The sequence below is a fragment of the Bemisia tabaci genome, chromosome 3 (genome assembly GCF_918797505.1).
Source record: "Bemisia tabaci chromosome 3, PGI_BMITA_v3".
NCBI lineage: Eukaryota > Metazoa > Arthropoda > Insecta > Hemiptera > Aleyrodidae > Bemisia > Bemisia tabaci.
Genome location: NC_092795.1, coordinates 57,196,370 through 57,224,310, shown reverse-complemented (window position 1 = coordinate 57,224,310; position 27,941 = coordinate 57,196,370). Strand labels below are relative to the sequence as shown.

The window sequence follows — 27,941 nt, the reverse complement described above, 5'->3', positions numbered from 1 at the left end:
AAATATCGATTAACGATCATTCACGCCTCGTGGAAGGAATAACAGTGCTGCTAACTTGAAAAATCGTCATTGCTTGTGGGTCTCAGGGCTCTTGTCAGAATGGACATAGCTCCTTTTGATTTAAATACGTGGAAATTTGGCAATGTCCGAATGTTGATACATCGTTTTCCCGGCCGCACGGGGCACGGGCATGGCACAATATTATAAGCATTGGCGAATCCAGCAAATCGGCAACATTGCTTTTTCGCCATGTAAACCTATGGAAATATATCGAGTCAGAGAGGAACCATGTGCTCCGACAAGAATCGATTATTATTTGGACGGAGTTAAACAGAAAGGAACCAAGTCACATCGGGATCGAACCGAGAAAAAGAGGTTTAAAGTTTAGCTCTTGCATAAGACTCAATGTAAAAGATAAACTTCAAGTTCAATTTCTGCAAAATTTGCTCCAACAAAAACTTTGAATTTTTGGCGATAGATAGTAGAGCAGTGGTTGAGTTTAAAACCATTCATAACTCAATTTTTTCCAAAATGTGGGTTGGTTCCTTTCTGCTTAACTCAGTCCATTTAACATAGGTTAAAATGAAGGGAATCCGGTGTTGCTAAATCGCTGGATCCGCCTCTGATTATAAGCATTTTCTGCTGTTTCTTTGAGAGGTGCTTTTGTATAATGGAATTTTTGTTGGTATTGCAGGTTTACCTGGTGGGTCACGTGCCCCCCGGCATGGATGAACGGCAGTCTCGATCGCCCCACCAACAGCGAATCCTACTCATGCCTTCACACAATAGCAGATACTTGGCTCTTGTCCGCAGATTCGCCAATATTATAACTGGGCAATTTTTCGGCCATTTTCATACGGACTCATTTCGTATCGTATATGACGACAATGGTGAGTGGATTTTATCAATGTGAGGTATTTACGTATCGTCGTACTGTGCTGTTTCCATTAACTGCGTCTTGAACTGGAATTCTAAATACTTGGGAATGCGGTTGACCCAGGATGGAGGGACGGATCAAGCTATTGAGGAGAGGAAAACCCTAGCAAGGAAGGCTATAGCGATGATAAATGGACCGTGTTAAGCAGAAAGGAACCAAGCCACATCAGCTTTTGCCAAATTTAACTGTACCATCAGATTTTTTACATGAGAACCAGTGTACCCAGGTGCTCCTATCTTGAAAAGTCCGTACGCTCTCCGGATGGGCTCGTGGATGTCCGTGCCGCTCCGTGCTCCGTGAATCGCCTCCCGCGATTTTTAAATATTATGAACTATAGTGATGAATCTTGATAAATGAGAATTCTAGTTCAAAGTATTGTGAACTTTTAGCCATACCTACTAAACATCAATTCCTATAGGATCGTCCATGATTTTTCCTCTCTGGACAAAGCAAATTCTGAGAAAATTTCAAGGAATAATGTTGATTTGTTCTCTTTTAAAAAATATACCTAGCAGTGATTTTTGAATGCTGCGAACAAACTGTTGCAGCTACCTTTGTCCAAATCATGCTTGAATAGCGACGATGTAGAATCAGGGACCGTGTTTTTTTCCGGTAAGAACAAAAAAAAGGGAAATAGGACTAAATATAATGTGGCGACGAAATTTCCCGTGATTTCAATTAAAATCGTTCGGAAAATGCTTGAACATTTGTTAGCAATTCTGTGCGTATCTTTTAAAAAATATTGATTGAAATTAAAGCATTAACTGTAGTTTGCAACGTTGCAATCCAGGTAAATAGGCTCCTTTTCGCGTGGAACCATCGATATTTGAGTTCGTTTACGGCAGGCGTGACATACGACTATTTGACCTTGGCTGTAAGCATGTTGCAGCTCCGCCGGATTGAAGGCGCGTCAAACTGCGAAGATCTCTTCACCGCACTGCCGACCCTCGCTGGCGGGACGAACGCTAAAATCGCTGCGACACTTGAACGATGCGTCATTCTTTATGACTCCCTTCTAATTTTCACCGTAACAAACAAAAAAAAAACAATCCTAATAGCTACGATGTAGAATCGGGGACCGTGGTTTTTTTTCCGGTAAAAACAAAAAAAAAAGGAAATTGGACTAAATTTAATGTGGCGACGAAATTTCCCGTGATTTCAATTAAAATCGTTCGAAAAATTCTTGTAAATTTTTGAGCAAATCTGTGCGTATCTTTTTAAAATATATTGATTGAAATTGTAGCAATAACTGTTGTTTGTAACGTCGCAATCAAGGGAAATAAGCTCCTTTTCGCGTGGAACAATCGATATTTGAGTTTGTTTACGGCAGGCGTGACATACCACGCCTATTGACGCTAAAATTGCTGCGACACTTAAACGATGCGTCATTATTTATGACTCGGTTCTAATATTCCCCATAAAAAACCAAAATAACTATCCTAATAGCTACGATGTAGAATCGGGGACCGTGGTTTTTTCCGGTTAAAAAAGAAAAAAGGGAAATAGGACTAAATATAATGTGGCGACGAAATTTCCCGTGATTTCGATTAAAATCGTTCGGAAAATGCTTGAACATTTGTTAGCAATTCTGTGCATATCATTTAAAAAATATTGATTGAAATTAAATCATTAACTGTTGTTTGCAACGTTGCAATCGAGGTAAATAAGCTCCTTTTCGCGTGGAACCATCGATATTTGAGTTCGTTTACGGCAGGCGTGACATACAACTATTTGACCTCGGCTGTAAGCATGTTGCAGCTCCGCCGGATTGAAGGCGCGTCAAACTGCGAAGATCTCTTCACCGCACTGCCGACCCTCACTGGCGGGACGAACGCTAAAATTGCTGCGATACTTAGACGACCCGTCATTATTTATGACTTCCTTCTAATTTTCACCGTCACAAACAAAAAAAACAATCCGAAGAGCTACGATTTAGAATCAGGGACCATTGTTTTTTTGTTTTTTTTTTTCGGAAAAAACAAATAAAAAGGAAACTAGGACTAAATATAAAGTCGCGAAGAAATTTCCCGTGATTTCAATTAAAATCGTTCGAAAAATGCTTGAACATTTGTCAGCAATTCTGTGCGTATCTTTTAAATAGTATTGATTGAAATTAAAGCATTAACTGTTGTTTGCAACGTTGCAATCGAGGTAAATAAGTTCCTTTTCGCGTGGAACCATCGATATTTGAGTTCGTTTACGGCAGGCTTGACATACAACTATTTGACCTCGGCTGTAAGCATGTTGCAGCTCCGCCGGATTGAAGTCGCGTCAAACTGCGAAGGTGTCTTGACCGCTCTGCCGACCCTCGCTGGCGGGACGATCGCTAAAATTGCTGCGACATTCAGTTATTATTTATGACTCCCTCAGTGGCGTGGCGTCCGTAGGTTCGCAGTGTTCGCCGAACACCCTAAAATATTTTGAAACAATTAATAAATTATGGCTAAGAATGTGGGAAGCAATACAGAATACAGAATAGTAGATCGCAAATAAGTATCGGGCGCTTGGCTTTCGACAGCGGCATGTGGCGCGGCGGAGAGAGAAAATCCTTTGACGCGTGGTCCGCACCGGCTACCGAACCTGGATGATCTGCGTACGGTGAGGAGAGAGAACCTGGGTGCAATGATGAAGGGGCAAAGGGTACACGAGAGAGGAGAGGCACCGGCGCGCGGCGCAGAGCGGAGCGTGAGCATTGGGTTCGGAGACAAGTGCGGACCGCACTCGCGGAGGGAACACAGCAGAGAGAAGAGGGAGGAGAAAAGAACGAGAGAGGAGAGCCGCTCATCAGTCCAGCTGTTTCCTATAGCAGTGGTCCGCAGGGGTTTGCGAACCGCCGAATTTCCTCTATGCCGCGATTCGCCCTCCGCTTCCCCCCTTGCGCCTGCGGGCCGCATCTCCCAGTTTCCCAGTCTCCCTCTCCCACCTCTCTCTGCAGGTGCGTGTTGCGAAAATACGTTATCATTTAACAAAATAAATTACAGGAAACCGATCGGTAAAAAGAACAAAATTTCAATGACAATTTACCGGCACAATTTTCACCAGAAAGGGTTAAAATCGTGTTCTTGCGGCTTCATTTTTTAAAAAGTTTCCGGGGGAGGCCCCCCGAACCCCCTTTAAGGAAGGAGAGTGAACCTTTTTGACCCCACCCCCTAAAGTTAACACTCCTACCGAACGCCTACCGGATATAGTCACGCCACGCCACTGGACTCCCTTCTAATTTTCCCCATTAAAAACAAAAATAACTATCCTAATTGCTACGATTTAGAGTCAGGGACCGTGGTTTTTTTTTCCGGTAAAAACAAAAAAAGGAAAATAGGACTAAAAATAATGTGGCGCCGAAGTACACTTAAAGTTACCTGACAGATCAGACGATGATTGAATACCTGACAGAACGATGATTCAATCAATTCTTCCATGATTTCACCCTTCGAATCTCCCCAATGTTTTCTTTTTCATTTTCAGATAACCGACCGGTATCAACAATATTCATAGCACCGTCCGTAACCCCTAAGCGAAGCCCAAATGGTGTCAACAATCCAGGGCTGCGCCTCTATAAATTCAACAAGGACACTGGACAGGTACGTTATAATTCAACTTTGTCGTAATTTCCAACCGCATGCGTATACAATTCATAGGGAAATTTAGAATGATTATACCAACTTTAGCAAAACTGACAATGAGTAATCCTTGGTAAACTAGGAAACGACAAAATATATTTTCGTTCTTCTTTTACCACCGGCCTCAATCCCTGTGGTCAAAAAAAGATCGTCGGAGAAGATCGAAATTCAAAATCGGATTGTGGTTGTTCCAGATATTTTCCTACGATCTAAACGGAAAAAAGAGGAAAAAAACGAATCGGCGCTTGAGTCTTTTTGAGAACGAACGGGATTATTTTGACATAATTTCCCTCATTTGAAGTCAAATTCGTAGTATCTATGTTCAGCAGTAATATGCACGAAAACATTAGTTTACACTGTCTCCAAATTAAAGACGATGATAACTTTGCGTGTGGAAGCGTCGGTCGGTCATGTTGAATATTGCGTCGCATCCTAATGCGCAAGGGTTCGATGGAAGGACACCTCTTACAAAATGTTCACCCCTGCCATGGTATCATTTTTGAAACGGGAAGCTTAAAAAAATCGCATATTTGTTGCGCAGATTGTGAAGTTAGCAGTGAACATCAGACTTTTCCGATGCGCTCATCGTGATTTTTGAGCCATTTTCTTTCAGAGTTAACGCTTCTTTTTTCTCTAGCTGATGTTTGCGAGAGACCCATTTTCAAAATGTGCTCACCGGCCGCCGCGAGGCCTCTTTCGAGATGAAGGAGTCCTTCCAGACTTCCTTTGATTAGGTGTTTTCAATGCCTCCCCACACAAAATTCCAAATTCTGGCTATGCTCACACAACAGATGCGTCCGAAAATGAACTTCGGAACGAGATGTAAAATACATACAATATTGGCATTTATCAAATTATTGCAACGTATTTTTGATAATTTATGTTTTGATTTATAGTCTATTTTCACGATTGACTTATTCTTTTCCAGGTTTTAGATTACAATCAGTATTACCTAGATCTGTCAGTAGCCAACAAAGACGAGAAAGCCGAATGGACGTCAGAGTACAATCTCACGTCGTACTACGAGTTCAAGCAATCAACTTTCGAGCCTGTTTCGGCTGAACAGATGGATCAGCTGGCGGAGAGCTTCATCGTCCCCGCGGACTACGATCTGTTTTACAAGTAAGATGTAACCGCATCTTAAATTAGTCTGCGCAAGGAAAGTAAACTGCCAAGAGAGCGAGGAGAGCAGTAATTGTCAAATTTTCGAACTCGAGTTTCGGTCACGATTCGTCTAATCTCTTCTGGGCAATTTTACTGGAATTGCTAAAATAGCAAAATTAATCTTGAATACATGAAAACGAGACATATCGACGGTGAAAGTCGGCAATCACATAACTCGTTTGCGGTGTCTGAAAATCTCCGCCTCTACGTCATTTTTAAAGGAGAACAAATTGGTATTATTTCTTGAAGTTTTCGCAGAATTTTCTTCGCATTGAGAAGAAAAATCATGACAGTTTTAAAGAATTGCCGTTGAGTAGTTTTCCGTTTAAAAAATGAAGTATGACAGGAAGTCTGCGACGTCGCAAACCGAGTTATGTGATTGCCGACTTTCACCGTCGATATGCGAGCAAGCCATAAGTGCGCAAAAAATGCGTAGTTTGAGGCAAAATAGCCATAAGTGACATTATTCCTCCAGAGAGCCAATGGAAGCAGTGCCTCCAGGTGTCTCTGTCAATTTCTGACCTGGAAGTGTGTTTGTTGTGCGCCCAAAATGCAACCACGAAAGCATGCAGAAGATAGAACTCACGGCTGTCTTGCGTAGCACTCGCCTAACATGAAAATGAGTAAATACCCTTTTTATGTGATTGAAATAAAATCGGTCGATTTTAGGAGCCTTTCGGATGAAAAGCGGCAATTTAGGAAAGAACGGAGGCTTCTTTCGATAAAATTTTCCGGGCAGACGTTTCTGAGCCCGTTTTCTCAAAGCTTCGTTTTTGCAATTACTGCTCTCTTCGCTATCACGGCAGTAAAGAGCAGGATTTTCAATAGATTTACATGAGGGTAATAGGTACCTTGCTCGGACACCTCCACCACGTGCTGATACCACCCGCTCTTGTGTGAGACAATGAATTGTTGCATCCTAAAAGACTTGGCGTTCCTGTCGCGTAGTGGTGCGAGCCTTGCAATGCGAGAGATCTAACAGGAGAGTAGGGCCTCACAAAATCGCCTTCAATTGAGGCTGATACTTCCTGCAGTTACGTGAGACCATGAATACTTGCGTTCATCAACTTAACATTTCGCGTGTAGAGTTAAGAGGCTAGGATATGCGGCTTCCTTCGGGTATGTCGGAGAAACGACTGATCCCGGGTACAATCGATGCTACGTATATGAAAATAGGTAAGTAATCTATGATTTTAGCCAATTCAAAGTCAGGGGTAAGTAAGGCGCAAGTGATCGAAATTGCAGGTAAATTTCATTCAGCAAAAATGAGTTTTTGGCTATAAGATGCATACAAATGGGAAACATGGACAATCTGAGAGGTCATCTATGGATGATTCTATTTTGAACGAATAAAGTATGCTTTCCACCGCCGGGAAAGATAAAAGGTGTCATTCAGTAGCCGGTTTTGCTTGATGGGTACATTATGACCCGCTTACTCCCATTCAAAGGTCAAAAGTGTAGTTTTCTAGTTCACAATAGGCTCCTAGATTCCCTCTTAAGACATGGTTAAGTTTTTCCCCCATTTGGGCGTGGTTTACAGAAATTGGCTGATTCGCCTGTTATTTTTTCAAAATTTAAACCAAAATAATTACGTCTGGAATTTCCATCGCTTTGTGCCTCATCTTAGAATGTTTCAATTTGGCTCACTTTCTAGATAACTCATTAGTTTCATAAATAAACCGATTGGCCTCTGAGGGCAGTCAATTCTCCAACCGAAATAAGCCAGCACCTTCTTGTGAGGCTCACAGCGTGAACGATTTGATGAGAGAGCTTCGACGTTTCAAAATTGCCTTTAAAACACACGTTATATTTTACTTTGATACATATTTTTTTTTTCATAAATGTAAATGAAAATAATCCATGCAGAGTGTGCAAACAATTCAAAATCATTAGTTGAAAAACGCTAACTCCGCGAGTTTAAATATGTATAGAGCCTAATACGGAGTGGAGCTGCGTGCTGCCAGCGCGACACGCGCACTGGCGCCTACAAACCTAACAGGGATACTTCACGCATTGCGCAATGCGTGAAGTATCCCTGTTAGGTTTGTAGGCGCCAATGCGCGTGTCGTGCTGGCCGATCTCGCCCGCCGCGCCACAGCGCGCTACGGTGCCTCAAGCAACTATTTCACAACAGAGGTGTTGCACAGTATCATACGAAATTGAAGGCGCTCCAACATATTTAGAATAACAGGTATCCTTTAGGAGTACAGAGCTTTCCTCGCAAAATAAATCAAGATACTGCGGCACAAAAAGAGAGCGGTAGTCCAAAAACTCACAAAGTCCTAGCAGCTGTATTTAATAATTTTTAGCATAATTTTTGAATTTCATTTGAGAAAAAAGTGACTCAATTTAGGCAGAAACATTCTTGAATACGCCGTCAAGAAAATTTTATTTTGAATTAAGAATAAAATCGCTGAATGAAAGCGGGTCTCTGCTTGATGTAAGTGATTTTTCTTTTTTAATGAACATCTTTTCCTCTTTAAACAAGCATTATTTTCTTTATTGACTCATAAGGAAATATTCTCGGCGGTAAATTTGAGCATGATTCTGCTTGAATCAAGTCACTTTTTCCTCTAATGAAGTTCAAAAATCAGATATTGAATACGGATACTAAATTTAGTTAGTTTTTTTATTACCGCTCTCATTTTGCAGTCGCGTCACTTGATTTAATTTGCGAGGGTACCTCGTGCTTTTGAAAGATGCCATCGATCATGATACGTCGAGGTGCCTTCAATCTCGTATGATACTGTGCATGTGCAACACCTCCGTGGCGAAATAGTAGCTCGAAGCGCCGCGGGACGCCGAGCTGGCGCGAAGCAGGAAAAATCTAAAAGCCTTCAGCTGAAGCAAATCAAAAGGTTCATCCGGTTCAGGTAAACAAGATGGAAATTCTTAAAAAATAATTAAGTCCTGTTGTACCAAATAATGGAAATTGTCAAATAGAAGGAGAGCTGGGCGGATGGAAGCTAGGAGGAGAAAATTTTGCCTGATGGTGATTGAGGCCGGGGCTAGGAAGCCATCTCCATTGGACGTATTTATGCTAAAAGGAACTATGTGCATTATGACGTGAGCCTTGTCATGCATATATTCTTATGGGTCTCTGACTCATGTCTTGATGAACATAGTTCCGTTCGGCAGAAATACGTCCAATTGATTGGCCGGGCCGCGGCTTTGGCGCTTGGAAATGACCACAAGCCGATTTCGGTCTCAATTAGAGTGTCAAACGAAATTCAGCTGCGCTTAAACCACTGCTGTAAGCTTAACGCAGAGGTTACACCTTGTCCGATCCGTTCGGTTCCGTTTCAGCCTTCCAGGTGCTCCTCTCGGCCTCGGGCCTCGTCTAAGATGGAGGGTGAGACCGCAACGGCAACGGCGAGGTGAGGCAAGGCTTGTTGCTTTCCAACCCTCACCCCTAAAATGACTGTCCCTCCTCCGACAAGCATAGTGCTTCCGAAAAGAGTGGGTGCCTTTATGCTCTTGGGGATGGCGATTTGTTCTAATAAATCCATTTCGGAAAATCCATTTGATTTTCTGTGAAAAATCGATTCGATTTCAAAATCGGATGGAAAAAATCGATTTCAGAGAACACCGATTTTTTCGAAATCGATTTTGAAACAAAACAAAAAAAAAGAAAAATCCAAAAAAAAAAAATCCAATCCATTTTTTGAAAAATCCAAGTTCGGCGCCATAAACATAATTACTACTAAAACTGAACTTGAAATGAAACTCGGGTTTCACAGAGCCTAGACCTAGTGTGACGCATCAACGTTGGAAATTTCGATTTTTTTATCAATAATTCGCTTTCGGCTCGGAAAATTGATCCCGATTTTTAATCGACTTCAAAAACTCGATTCGATTTCATCGATTTTTCAGCGCAAAAAATCGATTAAAAATCGTTACTTATTCCTAGTGCTCATTACCTACTGCAAGAGAATATTTCGGTGCGCCCGAAGAGCGGCAGTATTCGTGATTACTTCAGTTCGAATCGCGAGTATAAGGAGGGTGGGTTATCGCGGTTTCGTTTCATCAAAGGCAATCTATCGCCATCGATTGCGCTTACATCGCGACAATTTTCGCTTGGGTTGCGATGAAACTGCAGCCATACTACGGCAATTCATCGGCGGTAAAATCGCTAGGATCACCAGAATATGAGCGACTATCCTGGATTTTATCGCAATAAAATGCAATCACTACATTCTAGCCGAAGTTAGCTTTTTCTCAAGGCCATATTGTACGTTATAGCTCTTAGACGTACTCGGAAACGGAGATACTTTGGTCTCAGGCGGAATCATTCACCGCTAATCAACTTGTGAAGGCAACTGTTCTGTTCGTGCTCTTCCGCAACAGCAGGTTGCGTGGCGTGAATGATCGATTATCGATATTTTTCCATTTAAAGATATGGTAAAGAATCGATTATTAAGATGTCCGTTGCGAACACCCTGTTTGTCGATCCTTCTCCATTAAGTAGTATATCATTCGATAAATCCGAAAGCAGGCCACGCCACTGCGCAATAGTAGGTGGTATCATCCTAAAATGAAGGCGTTTTTACGAGGTCCGCATGCTCACCATCAGTTAAAGCAGTTTTGTGCTCCTTGAGCCTTGTCTCTTCACGAATGGAATGTGGATGAAAAAAAAAAAAAAAATCGACTTTGAAACTCCCAACCACGTTATTCGATCTGCGATGTTGATTTTTAAACGGAGAACTGTCCAACGGCAGTTCCTTGCAATAGCTGCGATTCTTCCTCTTCGTGCGAGGAAAATTATGTAAAACTATCATGAATGATGTTTATTTTTCCTCTTAGAAAAAAAGACAAGAAAAAAAAGAATCTGAGATTTTAAAACATCGCAAACTATGTACGTGGTTCAGGAATTTCACCTTTGAAATGCGATAACAGAAGGACGGACAAGACGTATCTGAACCAATATTCAGACTTTTTAGCTCTTGCTTCGATGGCTTAAGTGCGAAACCACGTACCTTTACTGCTGAAAAATTACCTTTTAGTATTTCAAAATTTTTGCTCCTATGTCATTATTTTGAAGAGAGACACGTCAACTTTATAGTAAACAGAATATTCGACTACCTAACAGAGAGAGAAAATCAAAGAAGTTTTCAAGAATTTTCTTGGACTAGCTTTTCGAGGAAAAAATAGTCTGAAAGGAAATTTGCAACGTCGCAAATGGAGGTGCATGGTTACTTTCGTGCTTTAGACATCAACATGACAACAAATCCAAAATTAGAGAGCTGCTTAAACATCAAATTTCTTTGCACTCTTGGCTCTTTCCTGTGCTACCTACTAAAATACTACAAGGTACTATATCATTCCACTGTGCTACTCACTTCATCAGAGGTGACACAAGAGCCATTGATGGAGATTGAAAAATTAGAGGCGCATTTTATTTCACCTTTTTCAATGCAATCTTGATTACAGACATCAAATCAATTCTTTTGGTATTTGGAGTGTAGCCAAGTGCTAGAAATAATGTAACATTTTTTTTTAAAAAACTTACATTTTATTAATAAAATTTGACCGAAGCTTTTTGAAGCAAGCGCTTCATTGTCAGGGTCACAAAGTATAAATCACAAAAGCCATAACTTAATTTCAGACAAGGTAACAGATTTCAGTGGTAACAATTGATGACAAATTAACAGATCAAAACCATGTGCTCAAAACTAGGGATCAAAACCAGTGTTTTGATCTGTTAATTTTTTATCAATCATTACCACTGAAATCTGTTACCTTGTCTGAAATTACGTTATGGCCTTTGTGATTTATACTTTGTGACCCTGACAATGAAGCACTTGCTTCAAAAAGCTTCGGTCAAATTTTATTAAAAAATTGTAAGTTTTTCCCACAAAAAAAAATGTTACATTATTTCTAGCACTTGGCTACACTCCACATACCGACATATTCAGTGCTACTACCTTTTAGACATTGCTTCATACAATGTTCGCTGAACTCAATTCTTTTGTTACAGGTACTACGTGGCCAATTCTGTTAAGGCCTTACAGAATGATGCTGTGATACCTCATTCCACAATCAACGCCCATTACTGTGCCATAACCCAAATAGACTTCTCCATGTATCATAATTGCTTAGCAACCAAGTACAGTGCTTTAGCTTCTTCAAAGAGTTCCAAAAATCAGTTCCGTAACTGGATTGGACAATTAATATTTACATTAATCCTAGTATCCATATCCAGTTGATGAATACTTCATACTGTACCTTCTTGATACTCATTTATTTTTCTACTTTATGGTCTGAATACTGTACATTTTTGTAAATATTTTTAATGTAACGATAGCTGTAAATAAAATTTCGTGTTCCCACAAGCATTGTTCTTGTAAAACTTATTTTTCATCATTATTCTCCCTCATAAGAGGCTATGAGGGAGTATTTTATCAGTACCTATCCTGAATTAACAAAATGTTTCAATTTGTATAATTTGTGGCAGAATAATGAAGTGAGTTTTCTGGAACTCCAAGAATTTATCTTCCATTATGATAATTACTCTATCAAATGGTTTACCATTGGTTTTAAAGATAAAGTTCCCTAAGGAAGAAATAGAGAATTAGAGATCGCATGAGCTGGCGATTAAATGTATGCATTACCGTTATGGTATGACTAAAGGTATTGTACATAAAAGCTGATGCTTTGGAAATTTGATGAAGTATGCATTACTCAATTTTTTTAAAGTCTATGTTAAAAAAAAGAGCTTACAAAACAACTTGAACTAACTAAAATTTTTGTTTCAAAGATACCAAGAGTAATGTGAAGAGCTTCAAAAATTACCTGATGTAACTATGAATCAGGTTGATTACTACTAAAAAAATTTAAAATGTAGGCGAGATTGGTGTAATATTGCAGATCATGTGTTCATGGATGCATTGATTGTTCATAAAGTATCCGGGCTTCCCTGAGTGACTAAAGGGAATTGAAACTTTTATCAGTGAAAATTCGGTTAGCGTTGGGGGAAAAAAAATGACGAATTAAAAAATAAATACCTCTAATTATTAACTCAATGAGAACAAAGAATTCAATAAAACTAACAAAAAAGAAAGAGAATCATCTGAACAACATTAATTTATAATAGAGGTAGGTACTATCCAAAGGACATTTTCCCCTGCAGAAGAAACACACCTCTAGGTGGGGGTGACACCCAAACATAAAACTTGAGAAATTATGAAAGTCTCATTGACTTCATGCTAACGACTGGCAAAATTCATGAGAAGCAGTTTTGTGGTTGTTTATTTGTGCCCTAATTCAACTTACATTTCTTTCTGCAGAAATAAAAGTAAATGACAGCGAGTAAAATCTTGACTAGGTGACGAGTAGAGCACATTATCAACAAAAAGTAAAATTTCAACAAGGTTTGAAAATTCAAACTTACAGCCGTTGTCATCTTAAATTGGTGATATGTAGGAACTCTGGTCTGCCTTGAAGTTTCTCGTTTTGTTATCTTTCCAATGATACTTCGATGGAAATTTTTAGGAGGCAAAAAAACAAGACAAAAAATTTGATGAGAAGCCTGCATCGACCCTAAAAAGTTTCTGATTTTAGGTATAATCTTTCCAATGATAATCTGATAGAAATTTCTAAGAAAAAATGTTTGATGATAAGCATGAGTTGAGGTATAACCTGGCACCATAATTTTGGATCCTTCATTCAATTAGGTATACATAATTGAAAGGAAAAATTAAGTAATACATAGAATCAAAGCAAACATTTAGAGCCTCAACTCACTGTTCCTCTACTGTTTGTTTTCTGAAAGGCATTTCTAAGGTTGCCTTTCCACTTCTTCAGAGAATCTCCAATAAAATTGAATCTCATAAAATCAAACGATATAAATGAACCCTTTAAGCACATTTTACATCACTTTAACACTTTAACCTCACTTAGGGATGACAGATAAATCAAAGTAACCCAGGGTTTTGCAATACAATCAAAAAAAAATTGTTTTAACGATACTTTCGGTTGAATAATGCTGTCCGTGTATTTGTATTATGAAAAGGGTACATTGCCAGAGAGATGGCCTTGGTTCGGGATTGTCAGTAAATTTAACCCCCTAGAAAAGGATATTCCACAACAGATCCAGCAGTAAGCATTTAGCCGCTGATTCACTTGAGAGTAAAAATTTTGCAGATGGCGCCATCTTGAAATCATTGATTCAAGTTGGTGAGCAGAAAATTTTACAGGCAATCAAAATTGAGTATGCCTGCTGTCAGAAAAAATGAAAAAAAAGTTCAGTTTTAATACTAGTAATTGAAAACATTTCAGGATCTTGAGAAGTTTCTGAGCAGCTGAGTGACTACAGTAAAGAATACAGAGAACTGGAGTGAATTTCTTTTCCTCCCACCAGTGGATCTCTGATTGATCCTGGTTCAACTTCATCAACCTTGATTCCACTTTTCAGCGCCCTTTCACTTTTGTGGACAAGTGTACAGAGCAATTTCTCCTATTAACTAACAAGGAGAACGTACCGTCCTGTTGCCTCCAATTGGGCTAAATTTTTTGTTACTCTCTATGGACCAATTCATTAACCCATTATCTTCCATTTTTCCGATTGCGCAATTAGAGGGGCATAAAAAATTCCCTAAAGTTGCGATTTCGGCGGCTAATTTTGTAGTGCGGCGCGTGGCTCCACTTGAGCAGTCTGTTATACCGCTTTATCCCACCTGTTTACATAATGGAAACTGAAGTCGTGCTGCACAGATACTGGCTCTGTGTCCTTGACATCGGGGGTTCATATTCCAGGTCGGGCACTTTTATTTTATTTTCTGCATGATCACATATTCATTTTATTTTTAATTCTACACTTACTTTCTATTTTCTGCATAATCACGTATTCATTTTATTTTTAATTCTTCATCTGTACTTAAAAATTGAGCAGTTAAAATGTTAAGTGATCATGCGGAAAATAAAAAGAAAGTGTAGAATTAAAAATAAAATGATTACGTGATCATGCAGAAAATAAGATGCAAGTGTCCGATCCAGAATACGAGCCCTGGACCTTAAGAACACAGAGCCAGTAGCTGTGCAGTAAGGCTCTGGTCTCTGTTGAATGAAAAGGTTCGATAAAGCAGTAATGACAGACTTCTTAAGTGGAGCCCTCGCTCTGCGCGACAAAAGCAGCCGCCGAAAACGCAACTTTCACAAATTTTTTATGCCCTTTCTATTGCGAATTCGGGAAAACGGGAGAAATTAGGTTAATGAATTGGTCCATAGAGTCTGTAAAAAAAATTCGGCTGAATCGGAGGCGGCAGGATCATATGTTCCCCTTGTAAATTTTTTTGATGTTTAAGGAGGAAATGCTATTAATTAACCAAGGCCTTTAAAAAATAAATTCAACTGGCACGGCAAAGCAAACTTAACAACAAAAACACACATGTATGAGAAAACAAATATCTAATCATTATTTTGGAAGTAACGAAATGCTAATTCTCAAAGAGCCTCGCCAAAAAGTGGTGTTTTTTAGCCCCTTTTTTTATACCCGAGTTGGTCAACCGTAAAGTGCTCAAATGAAAGCCTATGGTAAGGCAAACTTCCATGCAAAGTTTCAACTTGAAGTGAAACCTCGTTTAGGCTGTACAGCGTCGCCAATTTTTCATTTTTATGCGCTATACTCAAGGAATACTGGATTCATCATGGTTGAACAGACTAGTATACCCGAGTTGGTCAACGGGACAAGGCTCAAACGAAAGCATATGGTAAGGCAAACTTCCAGGAAAAGTTTCAACTTGAAGTGAAACCTCGATTAGGCTGTACAGCGTTGCCAATTTTTCATTTTAATGCGCCATACTCACGAAATACTGGATTCATCATGGTTGAACAGACTAGTATACCCAAGTTGGTCAACGGGACAAGGCTCAAAAGAAACCTTATGGTAAGGCAAACTTCCAGGAAAAGTTTCAACTTGAAGTGATACCTCGTTTAGACTGTACAGCGTCGCCGATTTTCCATTTTTATGTGCTAAAATCAAGGAATTCGGGACTAATAGTCCAGTGCATCATAAGTAAACAGACTAGTGCATCGGTCTTCGGGCTGAATACTACTCTGAGATCAAATAGAAGCGCAACTAAAGGCCGTCGTGAACTTTTCGAAGCAATGTTGCCAATTTATTATTAATTTTTTTAACATAAAATTAGGGTTTTTTCGAGATTTTTGACGCTGTACAGCCTGAACGAGGTTTCACTTCAAAGTGAAACTTTCCCTGGAAGTTTGCCTTACCATAAGCTTTCGTTTGAGCCTTGTCCCGTTGACCAACTCGGGTATACTAGTCTGTTCAACCATGATGAATCCAGTATTTCGTGAGTATGGCGCATAAAAATGAAAAATTGGCAACGCTGTACAGCCTAAACGAGGTTTCACTTCAAGTTGAAACTTTTCCTGGAAGTTTGCCTTACCATAGGCTTTTATTTGAACACTGTCCGTTTGACCAACTCGGGTATAAAAAGAAGGGGCGAAACTTGGCGAGGCTCTTTATTAATCAATATATTCACTCAAATTCATCTCTTTCTTTACTGTCTTTCCATACGGATTTCTTACTTTAGTGTTTTCCTTCTCATATATGGTGGGTAATCTTAGAGATCCAATTCCTGATAAATGATAAGTACACTAGATAACAATATCTGTACTTAGTAAATATAGCATAATCAGTAGTCTCTCTCATTTTAGGCAGTTGAAATGCATCTTCCTCACAAATTTGTTACAGGAAACTTATTTACATCACATTCACATGGTTTAGCATACAACCTCTTGAAGACACTCTATGGACATCTATGTTAGTTAGTCGTTCATCTTTCTTTGTTCTTTCAATCATGATGAATTTCCAGTAGCCTGATTGTTTATTATTGGACTTAGTTGGCAAGAGAAGACAAAAGACATAGCCCTATCTGAGCCGTGTAATATATTGATTTTCGCTGTTTTGTAGTGCTGAAATAAATTTCAACGATCAGGCCTCACCTATATTTAGAAAAAGGATCTACCAAAACAAACAGCACAGCACCCTTATCCATTGCAAATTACTTTGAAATTGGCAGGTAAGGAAGACAATCAGCAGAGATTATTCATGGATTTTCCATCTTTCGATTTATTTTCCTTTAGATCATTCATAGCTAACAATCTCAAAATTCCTACTTATGTACATAGTAAAAAAAAAACAGGTAGAGGCGAGTATTCTCACCTAGAATGATGAGTCATTTGAAATCTCTGATACACCCATGATTTAATGAAACAGGAGTGGTGACACTTGTCGTTTACATTAATCTGAAACCTTCACAACGACCAGTTGGTCTTCACAATAGAACAAGTGTGCATGTAATGGAGGCATGGGATGTAAAATGGTATCAATATTCTTATATGATACCTACTTAAAATTGTTTAAGAATTGTGACTACTGACATTTTAGTATGAGGTGGAAACTCAACAGAAAAGACATTACTTGAACCATTTTTGAACTTCATTCCCAAAACAAAATCAAACACCTGAAATTAATTGAGCGTTAGGACTTCTTCTTTTGCTTTAGTGTATAGGATCACTACGATGAAAATAGCCTCCGAGATTGTAGTGCTAGTCTATTATTACAGGTGAGCAGAATGCCATTTCAAATACATAGTGATATGAGATGTAAAATCAGGAAAAAACAAAAGCTGACCCTGAAAATGCCTCGAGTGAAAAAGGAAGGATGCTTGACTGGGTTGCATTGGTTTTTTGGTCTAGAGTTTAAGTTATTATATCTGTGGGTTTTGTTTAAAGTAAACCAATGATTACTAGGGCTCTTACCATTAGTCTTGCTGGAAGTTGAAATTTAAATAATTAAAGAATGCAATAAAATAAGCAAGGTATTTTTTGGGTACAAGAAGATGGGATATCTAACACAAAAATTGATAGAAACATTAGATGGATACAATCGACAGATTTCCGAAAGCTTGTTTTAGATGCTTGCTCAGGCATCTAAGGCAAGATTTTGCAAGCATCGCTTGTTTAAGATGCATGGTATCAAGCTAAAGAGATCCCTATGCCTCTGGGCCAAAAATTAATATACATAGCTATTAAGCCTATAGAATCAATAATTATTACATTTTAAAGTGTTTTGTTCACATTTTTGCTGAACTTTAAGATCAATAATTTTTAATAACAATTACACATTTAAAAATTGAAAAAAAGACTAGAAACTTACACAAATTCAGGAATCATCTTTTTTTCCTTCTTTGAATTCGTTAACAAAGTATTTGATAGCGTCAGCAGTAGCTGCTATTGCTATGGCGCCAGCTACCACTCCTTGTGCCATAACTCGCAAGGATCCAAAATATGCAGTTGGATTGGTCATCCTCTGGTTTTTATAATTTTTTATTCCATAGATTGCAACAGCAAAGAACCCAACGACTCCTGAAACATAGATCAATAAAGTTGCACTTTGTTTCTCAGTAGTCATACTTTGGATCCAACAATAAATAGGTTGCTTTACATTCAATATGTTGTAATATCCTTAATAATGCTATATCAGGGGCATCGAAGTTCACTTCAAAACTGCTCTATCATAAGGATAATACATGAGACATGGTGCTTCAATTAGTACCTTATTTAGTGGCTTGTTGTAAGTTCTAGGGGTCAATTTTTCTTTCCCTACTTTAAATGGTTCAAACAGAGATAGAGATAGAAGAATACATATGGTAATCATTAGTAAGAGAAGAAAGGAGATAGAGGGATATACATAGTAATCATTAGTATGTAAGGGAGAAGAAGAGATAGAAGAATATAATGTAATTAATAATATTGAAGTGCTGTATTAGTAATAAAACAGTCAGAAAGTGCAGATTTAAGATTTATAAAAAATATTTAAATCCTTCTTTAAAAATGGGTGTGTGGTTTCAAAATAACGCTAGTTGAACAAATAACAGCTTTTATATCTTTTAATACCATTCCATTTTCTGTTGTTTTTATAATCATAATTATGTGTTTCATAAATATTATACTTTTTTCAGTAAGTTGATTTCTATACGAATATAACAAAAGGTTGAAAGAAGACAGCTATTTTGTACAGTTCCTTGTAGCTTTCAAGTCAATTTGTTTTAATTATCTGCAAATTTGGAGAACTGACAGCAGAACTGAGAGGTGGAGACGAGCTAATTCTTTCTATGACTGTCTTCGGTTGACATCAGAGACAGACCGAAAATTTTAACTTCAGTAAGTTTCATCATCTCTGAAGATATCTCAGACAGGCTTTTGCAGCGCTTCAAAGACTGCAACATAACCTTTAGGAAATTCATTGAATGTTGCTCAGATGAATTTAAAAAAAAACCACTCAACCCAATCTCCAAACTTTTTCAATTTTTAAGTTCATGCTACGTAATCATACTCGATTACGTAGCATGGTGTCAACGATCATGGTGTCAACAAACAGTTTTTCTAAGTTTTTGTTGACACCATGATCATCCAAAAATAAAAAATTCTGACCCTTATGAAAAATGATCACGGTGTCAACGATCACGACGTCAACGAAACTTAAAACTTGCCTCAGTAACACCTTTTAAATTTCAAGTCTTGTTTTTCTTGTGCTATTTACTCTAACCTAACCTAACCTAACCTAACCTAACCTAACCTAACCTAACCTTACCTAACCTAACCTTACCCAACTTTACCTAACCTTACCCAACTCCACCTTACAAGACCTATCCCACTTTCACAGAGCTTAACTTTCCCCGACCTTACCCTGCATAACTTTAACCTTACCTACTTAATCTAACCGTACATGTCCTGACCTAAACTAACCTAATCCAACTACACGTGACCCAGACCTCTCCTGTACACTTAATTTTTTAATTTTACTCACAAGGAGGATATTTTTCTGTTTGTTGACACCGTGATCGTTGACACCCTGCTCAGGGCCCATTTTTGCGTTTTACTGCCTGATCACGACGTCAACAATCGTTGACTCCATGATCAGATTTTTGGTTTGTTGACACCATGATCGTTGCCACCATGCAACGTTACCATTCGTTGCCACCATGCAACGTTACCATATACTCCTTTTTACTCAGGTGGACTTACAGGTTTTGTGCGATGCATTCTTGGTGTTATTGATGCTTGTATTCTAAATTCTTATTATGAGATGGATTATGATGGAAGATCAGAATTTTAGTCTCGACCTATATTAATCATTAAGGAATGCCCATGCAGAAAATCATCTTCCAAAATCTTAAAATAAAGTCAAAAGTACTACTTCCGATTCGCAACCAATTTCAATCCATCAATGTTGATGGTTAAAAGGAAGCGATACGTTGGTTTTTTTTCCCCTTTTAATGGGATGGTAGGTAGGTAATAGGCACAAAAATTCTTTCATGATTGGCATAGAGGCAGACATTTTCATCACTGGGAAAAATTCTTTCATCTTCTCCAACTGCTTTTCTTTTCTCCATTCTTTGCCTAATTGAGATAGGTCAATGAATTGAGAAAAATGTTTATACAAAGATTCTTACCTGCTGGTACAAATGGGTTCTCTTTCATTTTGTCCCATGTTTTTTTACGGGGCCCAGTTGGATCATAACTCATGTTTCTTCAAGTTCAGCAACTGAAAACCAATTAGAAACAAAACATTACAAAGTAAATACTTAGAAATTGTGAGTGAAATATTTATGAATTACTCCCTTTACAACTGGCATCAGGCCTTTCAATGAATCAAATTGATCCACTGTTAGTTAGCTTAACTATGCAATTGACATAAAATTAAATGTCTATTTGGTGAGGCGAATGAGTGATAATGATGCTTATTCTGAGCATTCATATTACATAAATGGAATATCATCTAATTTTGAGAGAAGCCTTACTTATAACCTAGCATATTTATGCACTTTGCCACCAGACAATTTTGCTTAAAATTACCGATACATCTACTAATTCATCAAAGATGTCACTTGCTACCTACAATACCTTGCTGTCTTCGATTCAATAGGGCTAGAATAAACTTCATTAGTTTTCTACAAACTTTAGGAGTACTATCATCATGATTTCACTTTAAAACTATACCATCAGTGTTGGGTACAGTATTCGAACCATGAAAGATTAACTTTAAAAAAGCCGTTGAGTACGAGTTCAGAAAAATTGAAAAATGTAATAAGGTAAGTGCAAAAAGGGAGATAAGAAAGATAGATACGTTACTCCTCAAAGTCATTACAAACAGAAATGAAGCAAAAACGAAGAGAGGGAATTGTTGGAATGGGTCATCTGGCCACGATAAGTGTGTATAATACCCATATCCTCCTGCTGTAAACAATTCTTTGCAAACTTACCGAGGGAAAAAATTGAATTACTTACTTATCGAACACAGATGAAATGTCAAATGATGAGGGAAGATCACACAGCAGAAAAAGAACTAACATTGATTGAAATTGTTAGCTGATATGAATCATGTTCTGACAGTGAACGACAAAAGAATGTCACAATTGCAGAATCTTAATGTGTTAATTGCAAAAACTTCCAGAATGTTAGGTAATTCTAAGTTACATCAGATCAAGCAGATCAAAACTGGGAGAGAAATGATCAAGTCTCATAATCCTCGAAAGCTAATTGGTCGATGGCATTGACGCTGAAAGTTTATAATACTAAATTTAGGGGTTTTCAACAATACTCACCTAGTTATCGATTTAAAAGGTCACACAAGGATGAATTTCGTGGAAACTTCCCATGAATTTGTTGTGATTTCGATGGTGCACTAACAAACCTAACCTAACCAGCCTCCTTGAATACACCATGGACTACTTCTTACAGCAGATGGAAGGAACATGACTATATCACTGTGAGGTGAATTGCGCCTGGCTTCACTGCAATACCCAAGGCAGTGAAGTCACACAGACACATGTCGGCCTCCTTAGAGTACCTTTATAGACTAGAGTCCCTTTATACCCAGAGTTAGAGTCCCTTTATACCCAGAGTTACGACAACTCACTTTTGGTTGGGCCAGGATTGGGCTGAAAGTGGCCTAAAAAAAAATCCAATTCTGATTGGTTCTCGCTCATGGAGGCCGAAACGAGTGCACCAAGATGGCGGTACCTCGAATGTGAACAAGAATAATGAAAATATTACCTAATTGTGGTTTATCAAGAGTAAATTGTTACTTCCATAGGTCCAAAATGAAAATAGATTAAGAAATTATTCACAAACCAATCTCATTTTCTTTTTAATTGATCACTTTGTTGATGTTGTTGTTTTTGTGTGACAGACATTGCAGGATTCCTGATCCTTATCCCTCAATATCGTTCGTTTGGGTGCACTCGTTTCGGCTTCCATGGCCAGCCAACACCAGCCAAGGCCGGCTGCCAGTCAGCTGATAATCGAGTTGTCGTAACTCTGGGTATAAAAGGGACTCTACCCAGAGTAACGACAACTCGATTATCAGCTGACTGGCAGCTGACCTTGGCTGGCCATGGAGGCCGAAACTAGTGCACTCAAACGAACGATATTGGGGGATAAGGATCAGGAATCCTGCGATGTCTGTCACACAGAAACAACAACATCAACAAATTGATCAATTAAAAAGAAAATGATATTGGTTTGTGAATAATTTCTTAATCTATTTTCATTTTGGACCGATGGCAATAACAATTTACTCTTGATAAACCACAATTAGGTAATATTTTCATTATTCTTGTTCACATACGAGGTACCGCCATCTTGGTGCACTAGTTTCGGCCTCCATGAGCGAGAACCAATCAGAATTGGATTTTTTTTTAGGCCACTTTCAGCCCAATCCTGGCCCAACCAAAAGTGAGTTGTCGTAACTCTGGGTATAAAGGGACTCTATTATAGACAGAGTATGGCCATTCGTATCTTTTTACTAGAGGAAAACTGTTCCGCTTTTTGATTGGTCGACGAGTTTTTAGGCTTCATGATGCTCTTAGGGCCGTATATAAACAAACAAGATGGCGACTCACCGTAACATCGATAAGAAGCTAAATTTGACAAAAATTTCAATTATACGGCAGTAACAATTTAAACTAGCATATCTACGAATAACACACGAAAAAAACAAAAATACAGGCTGGGCCTCGTAATTTGGTCCGCGGTGGTAGTGGCAAGCCCGAATCCGGGTGCCCCGAAAAAACACCGGAGTGCTTTCCGACCATGAGCCATGGAAAGAACGGCCGTAAACGGGGACTAAGGCTCAACTTGGATTGGTCCATACGCTATTTTTGTCCTTTCTCTCCCTCGCACTCATTGCTCAGATGCGGCACGTCAAAGGAGCACACTCGGCTTTGACAAGCCGCTGTTTTATCGTCTATCTCTCGCCCACTCATTGATCAGATGCGGCAACCCGCGGCTCGTCAAAGGGACAAACACACTCGCAAAAATACAGGCTGGGCCTCGTAATTTGGTCCGCGGTGGTAGAGGCGACCCCGAATCCGGGTGCCCGGGAAAAACACCGGAGTGCTTTCCGACCATGAGCCCTGGAAAGATCGGCCGTAAACGGGGACTAAGGCTCAACTTGGATTGGTCGATACGCTGTTTGGTCCTTTCTCTCTCTCGCACTCATTGCTCAGATGCGGCACGTCAAAGGAGTACACTCGGCTTTGACAAGCCGCCGTTTTATCGTCTATCTCTCTCCCACTCATTGATCAGAAGCGGCAACCCGCGGCTCGTCAAAGGGACACACACACACTCGCAAAAATACAGGCTGGTCCTCGTAATTTGGTCCGCGGTGGTAGTGGCAAGCCCGAATCCGGGTGCCTCGAAAAAACACCGGAGTGCTTTCCAACCATGAGCCCTGTAAAGAAAGGCCGTAAACGGGGACTAAGGCTCAACGTGGAATGGTCCATACGCTGTTTTGTCGTTTCTCTTCCTCGCACTCATTGCTCAGATGCGGCACGTCAAAGGAGCACACTCGGCTTTGACAAGCCGCCGTTTTATCGTCTATCTCTCTCCCACACATTGATCAGGTGCGACAACCCGCGGCTCGTCAAAGGGACACACACACACTCACACAAATACAGGCTGGGCCTCGTAATTTGGTCCGCGGTGGTAGTGGCGAGCCCGAATCCGGGTGTTCCGAAAAATCACCGGACTGCTTTCCGACCATTGGCCCTGGAAAGAACGGCCGTAAACGGGGACTAAGGCTCACCTTGGATTGGTCCATACGCTGTTTTGTCCTTTCTCTCTCTCGCACTCATTGCTCAGATGCGGCACGTCAAAGGAGCACACTCGGCTTTGACAAGCCGCCGTTTTATCGTCTATCTCTCTCCCACTCACTGATCAGATGCGGTAACCCGCGGCTTGTCAAAGGGACACACACATACTCGCAAAAATACAGGCTGGGCCTCGTAATTTGGTCCGCGGTGGTAGTGGCGAGCCCGAATCCTAGTGCCCCGAAAAAACACCGGAGTGCTTTCCGACCATGAGCCCTGGAAAGAACAGCCGTAAACGGGGAGTAAGGCTGAACTTGGATTGGTATACGCTTTTTTGTCCTTTCTCTCTCTCGCCCTCATTGCTCAGATGCGGCACGTCAAAGGGACACACACACACTCGCAAACACGAAAACATTGTTATATCGCCTTTCACCTTTATCACAGGAGGATGTAAGATGTGCATAACCTCAATCTTGCTTGCTGATAACAGCCATCATGTTTGTTTATTTACGGCCCTAAGAGCATCGTGTCAGCCTATTCGCTCGCGACCAATGAAAAACCGGGACAGAAATGGCCATACTCTGTCTATAAAGGTACTCTAGGCCTCCTATGGTGTAGTGGTTGTAGCGCTTGCTCTACAGGGTGTTCGTAAAGTCCCCTCCCCCCCTCTAACTTTTGACCTAATTGAGGTAGAGATTTGAAACTTGGAGGGTGTTCCTAGATCAAAGGGAGCTACTTTTTGACCCCCCCAAAATTTTGGGGGGCCCCATTTTGGGGGGGTTACGGACCCTAACTTTTAATTTTCAAATGAGAAGACCCCCTTTGTGATACCTCGTTCGAAAGAGCATAAAAAAAGAAAATTTTTCGCGCAAACCGGAAGTCATTATCTCAAACCGTTTCAAAATGGCGGCCGGTCAAAGTTCCAAATGGCCGAAAATTGGCACCTCTGCTATTTGCACATGGATTTGCTTGAAACTCGGTATCTGGGGGTATTTTGGCACGAGAAAAACGAATTTAACGTTAGATTTTCAAAAAAACCCTAATTTTTCAAAATGGCGACCCGTTTACGCTCAAAAAGGCCGAAAATTTGACAAACTCGATTTTTTTGCCAATGGATTCACCTGAAATTCGGTATCTGGGGGTATTTTGACCCGAGAATAACGAATTCAACGTTAGATTTTTAAACAAACCCTAATTTTTCAAAATGGCCGCCGATTAAAGTTCAAAATGGTCAACAATTGGCAACCTCGACTTTTTGCCGATATATTCGCCTGAAACTTGGTGAAATAACGTCGAATTCGTTTGTTTCCCACCCAGATACCCTCAAACACCGAGTTTGAGGCGAATGTATCGGCAAAAAGTCGAGGTTGCCAATTGTTGACCATTTTGAACTTTAATCGGCGGCCATTTTGAAAAATTAGGGTTTGTTTAAAAATCTAACGTTGAATTCGTTATTCTCGGGTCAAAATACCCCCAGATACCGAATTTCAGGTGAATCCATTGGCAAAAAAATCGAGTTTGTCAAATTTTCGGCCTTTTTGAGCGTAAACGGGTCGCCATTTTGAAAAATTAGGGTTTTTTTGAAAATCTAACGTTAAATTCGTTTTTCTCGTGCCAAAATACCCCCAGATACCGAGTTTCAAGCAAATCCATGTGCAAATAGCAGAGGTGCCAATTTTCGGCCATTTGGAACTTTGACCGGCCGCCATTTTGAAACGGTTTGAGATAATGACTTCCGGTTTGCGCGAAAAATTTTCTTTTTTTATGCTCTTTCGAACGAGGTATCACAAAGGGGGTCTTCTCATTTGAAAATTAAAAGTTAGGGTCCGTAACCCCCCCAAAATGGGGCCCCCAAAATTTTGGGGGGGTCAAAAAGTAGCTCCCTTTGATCTAGGAACACCTTCCAAGTTTCAAATCTCTACCTCAATTAGGTCAAAAGTTAGAGGGGGGGGGGGAGGGGACTTTACGAACACCCTGTATAATCGGGAGGTCCCGGGTTCGATTTCCGGCCAGGCGACCCGAGTTTGATGGTCTTAAACAATGGTTGCCTGGTGCTGGTTCAGTAGGGACGGAGGGGGGATGGGACTTAAAACGTGGGATTAGCCCTTGTGGGCTATTTGAAGTAGTAAAAAAAAAAAGAAAAAACATATCTATTCCTCTTTTTTATTATAGTGCGGTCAATCTAGGAATCGCGTAAATAGCGTCGGGGCAAAATTAATAATGAAGGTTTCTCTGCAGAAAAGTATTACTTTGATCTTCCTTAATGAACATACTAAATGTCCCCATGAACCCGCCTCGTGCTAACGCGGCCATTTAGAAAAAAGGGGGGTCGGGGGTACCGATTGCCCATTTTTGGGGAAAAAAGCGTTAGTATCGGCTGCCGTCCTCCCCCCCAGAAATTCGGGATGGTGGGAAAAACCTTCGTCTAGGATTATTATCTCTTTTTGTTTCAAATGAGAAAAAATGTATTTGGTGATTACATCTATGATTTTTACGAATCAACAGGTATTTCTTGCCTAGACGGAGGGAAAGTGATAAACCGCAATGGACCACTAGACAGGGTACGAATTTAAGCATTCTAATACATGTTTCTCAACCAAAATTTCACGTAGAACACGATTCGCTCAACGAAAATTACTGAAACCAACTCTTAGCGAAGATATTAACCTTTTTATTTCACATTGGTCACGAGGAATTTGAACTGGCTGCTCACAAGAAACTCAAAGCTCTACGTGAGTCTAATCGCGCACTACAATGGTTTCAGCAAGCTTCTCAATCGAGCAATGTTCATTTCCCCCCATGTGTTGTTCAAACTATAAGCAATTTGCTATAGCTGAGCCAAAGCGTCAAGACCGAGGTTGCCTGATTTTTATATCGCTGAGACGTTCATGATAACGTTTAGCGCCTGATGTGAATCACGTAGAGCATTGAGTTTTCATGAGCGGGTCGTTTCAATTCACGCATCAAGAATCATCAAATATCTTTGTAAGGAGTTAATTTCGGTAATTTTCGTTGTGCGTATCGTGTTTTACGTGAAATTTTGGTTAAGAAACATGTATTAGAATGCTGAAATTCGTACCTTGTCTAGTGGTCCCTTGCACGCAACTATTCGTGTTCCCCAGCCGCTCATATTGCTATCACAGTATTTGAAGGCGAACTATCCGCAGAACGGGGCGCGCTGATAAACGCGCCGCAATGTAGCGGTTCATGCGAAGCACAGATATTATGTATAACGTCTATTACAATAAGTATAGTGGGCATTATCAGAGAATGTAGTAGGTTCTCTACTCTCAAGGATTGCGCGTAAAAGAGCAGCTGCAAGAATTCCACCATAATTTCCTTCAGATCCGACTTTCAGTAAATTCAAATGTCATCATCGATTCGTGACTGTTGTAGGAATAATTTTTGCTGCCAAAAAACCACTGAGATGCACAAAAATATTCCGCAAACCAAAGTGAAGTTCCACGATAGGGGGATCTAGTGAGAAAGTGGAGGAAGGGAGAGGGGTTAAATTAATTGGGGGAGGCAAAACTTCAAGAAATCGCTAAAAATCCCTTAACTTTTAAGCGCATGGCTCCCCCCCCCCCTCCCACGAAGTCCCTGTCATTCGGTACCTACTTACTTACGTAACACCAGCATTTATCATGTTAAATTGTCCACTAGGTTTTATTTCTTTCCATAGAGGCTGGCCATAATATGTCCTTGAAATTTTCATGCGAATAATATTATGGCGGGGACGTAAACCCACGGAGAGTTCCAAGAATCTATGTTGAATGGCTTTCCTAGAAGAAAATAAAACACGAGCGAACATTTGATCACTCGAAACGTTGCATTTACCAGTACCAACCCGTGTCTTTTGCGCTGTGAAAGATTTGGCAGGGGGCAACCATCCGCGGAAGATTGATTCAAAATTTCTGAGACTATGATTTAATTGCAACTTCTGTGGCTATAATAATGATGATTGAAATGAGGCTTTTCCGACTTTCCTTCCACAAAAATGCGGCACACCTCACACTTTTCCTTCCACTCCTTCCCTTGTCACACCGAAAGCTCAAAGCGCCACCTACGGGCAAGGGCGCGAAGTAGGAGATGACTCACTCTCCCAGT

General features: G+C 39.9%; 2 protein-coding genes across 4 annotated transcripts in view; one reads left to right on the top strand and one right to left on the bottom strand.

Moving 5' to 3' along the window:
- The window catches only part of LOC109034134 (acid sphingomyelinase-like phosphodiesterase 3b), a 165,059-nt gene extending 153,006 nt beyond the window's left edge, over positions 1–12,053 (top strand). For both annotated transcript variants that reach the window (XM_072298883.1, XM_072298882.1), the window contains exons 7-10: positions 695–890; positions 4,400–4,515; positions 5,483–5,676; positions 11,696–12,053. In XM_072298883.1, coding sequence (XP_072154984.1) covers positions 695–890; positions 4,400–4,515; positions 5,483–5,676; positions 11,696–11,924 — 735 coding nt within the window. In that variant the 3' untranslated portion in view covers positions 11,925–12,053. The remainder of the gene's footprint in view (positions 1–694; positions 891–4,399; positions 4,516–5,482; positions 5,677–11,695) is intronic.
- Positions 12,054–12,707: 654 nt separating this feature from the next.
- LOC140224334 (HIG1 domain family member 1A, mitochondrial-like) lies at positions 12,708–21,507 on the bottom strand. 2 transcript variants are annotated; one of them, XM_072298884.1, is made up of 3 exons: positions 21,348–21,507; positions 20,196–20,287; positions 12,708–18,105 (listed from the first exon to the last, which is right to left on the bottom strand). In XM_072298884.1, exons 2-3 carry the CDS (start codon positions 20,266–20,268, stop codon positions 17,903–17,905), a joined length of 276 nt encoding a protein of 91 aa, XP_072154985.1. In that variant the 5' UTR covers positions 20,269–20,287; positions 21,348–21,507; the 3' UTR covers positions 12,708–17,902. The 2 variants fall into 2 exon arrangements, with proteins under 2 accessions (XP_072154985.1, XP_072154986.1); XM_072298885.1 differs by lacking the exon at positions 21,348–21,507 and adding an exon at positions 21,031–21,319.
- Positions 21,508–27,941: the final 6,434 nt, after the last annotated feature.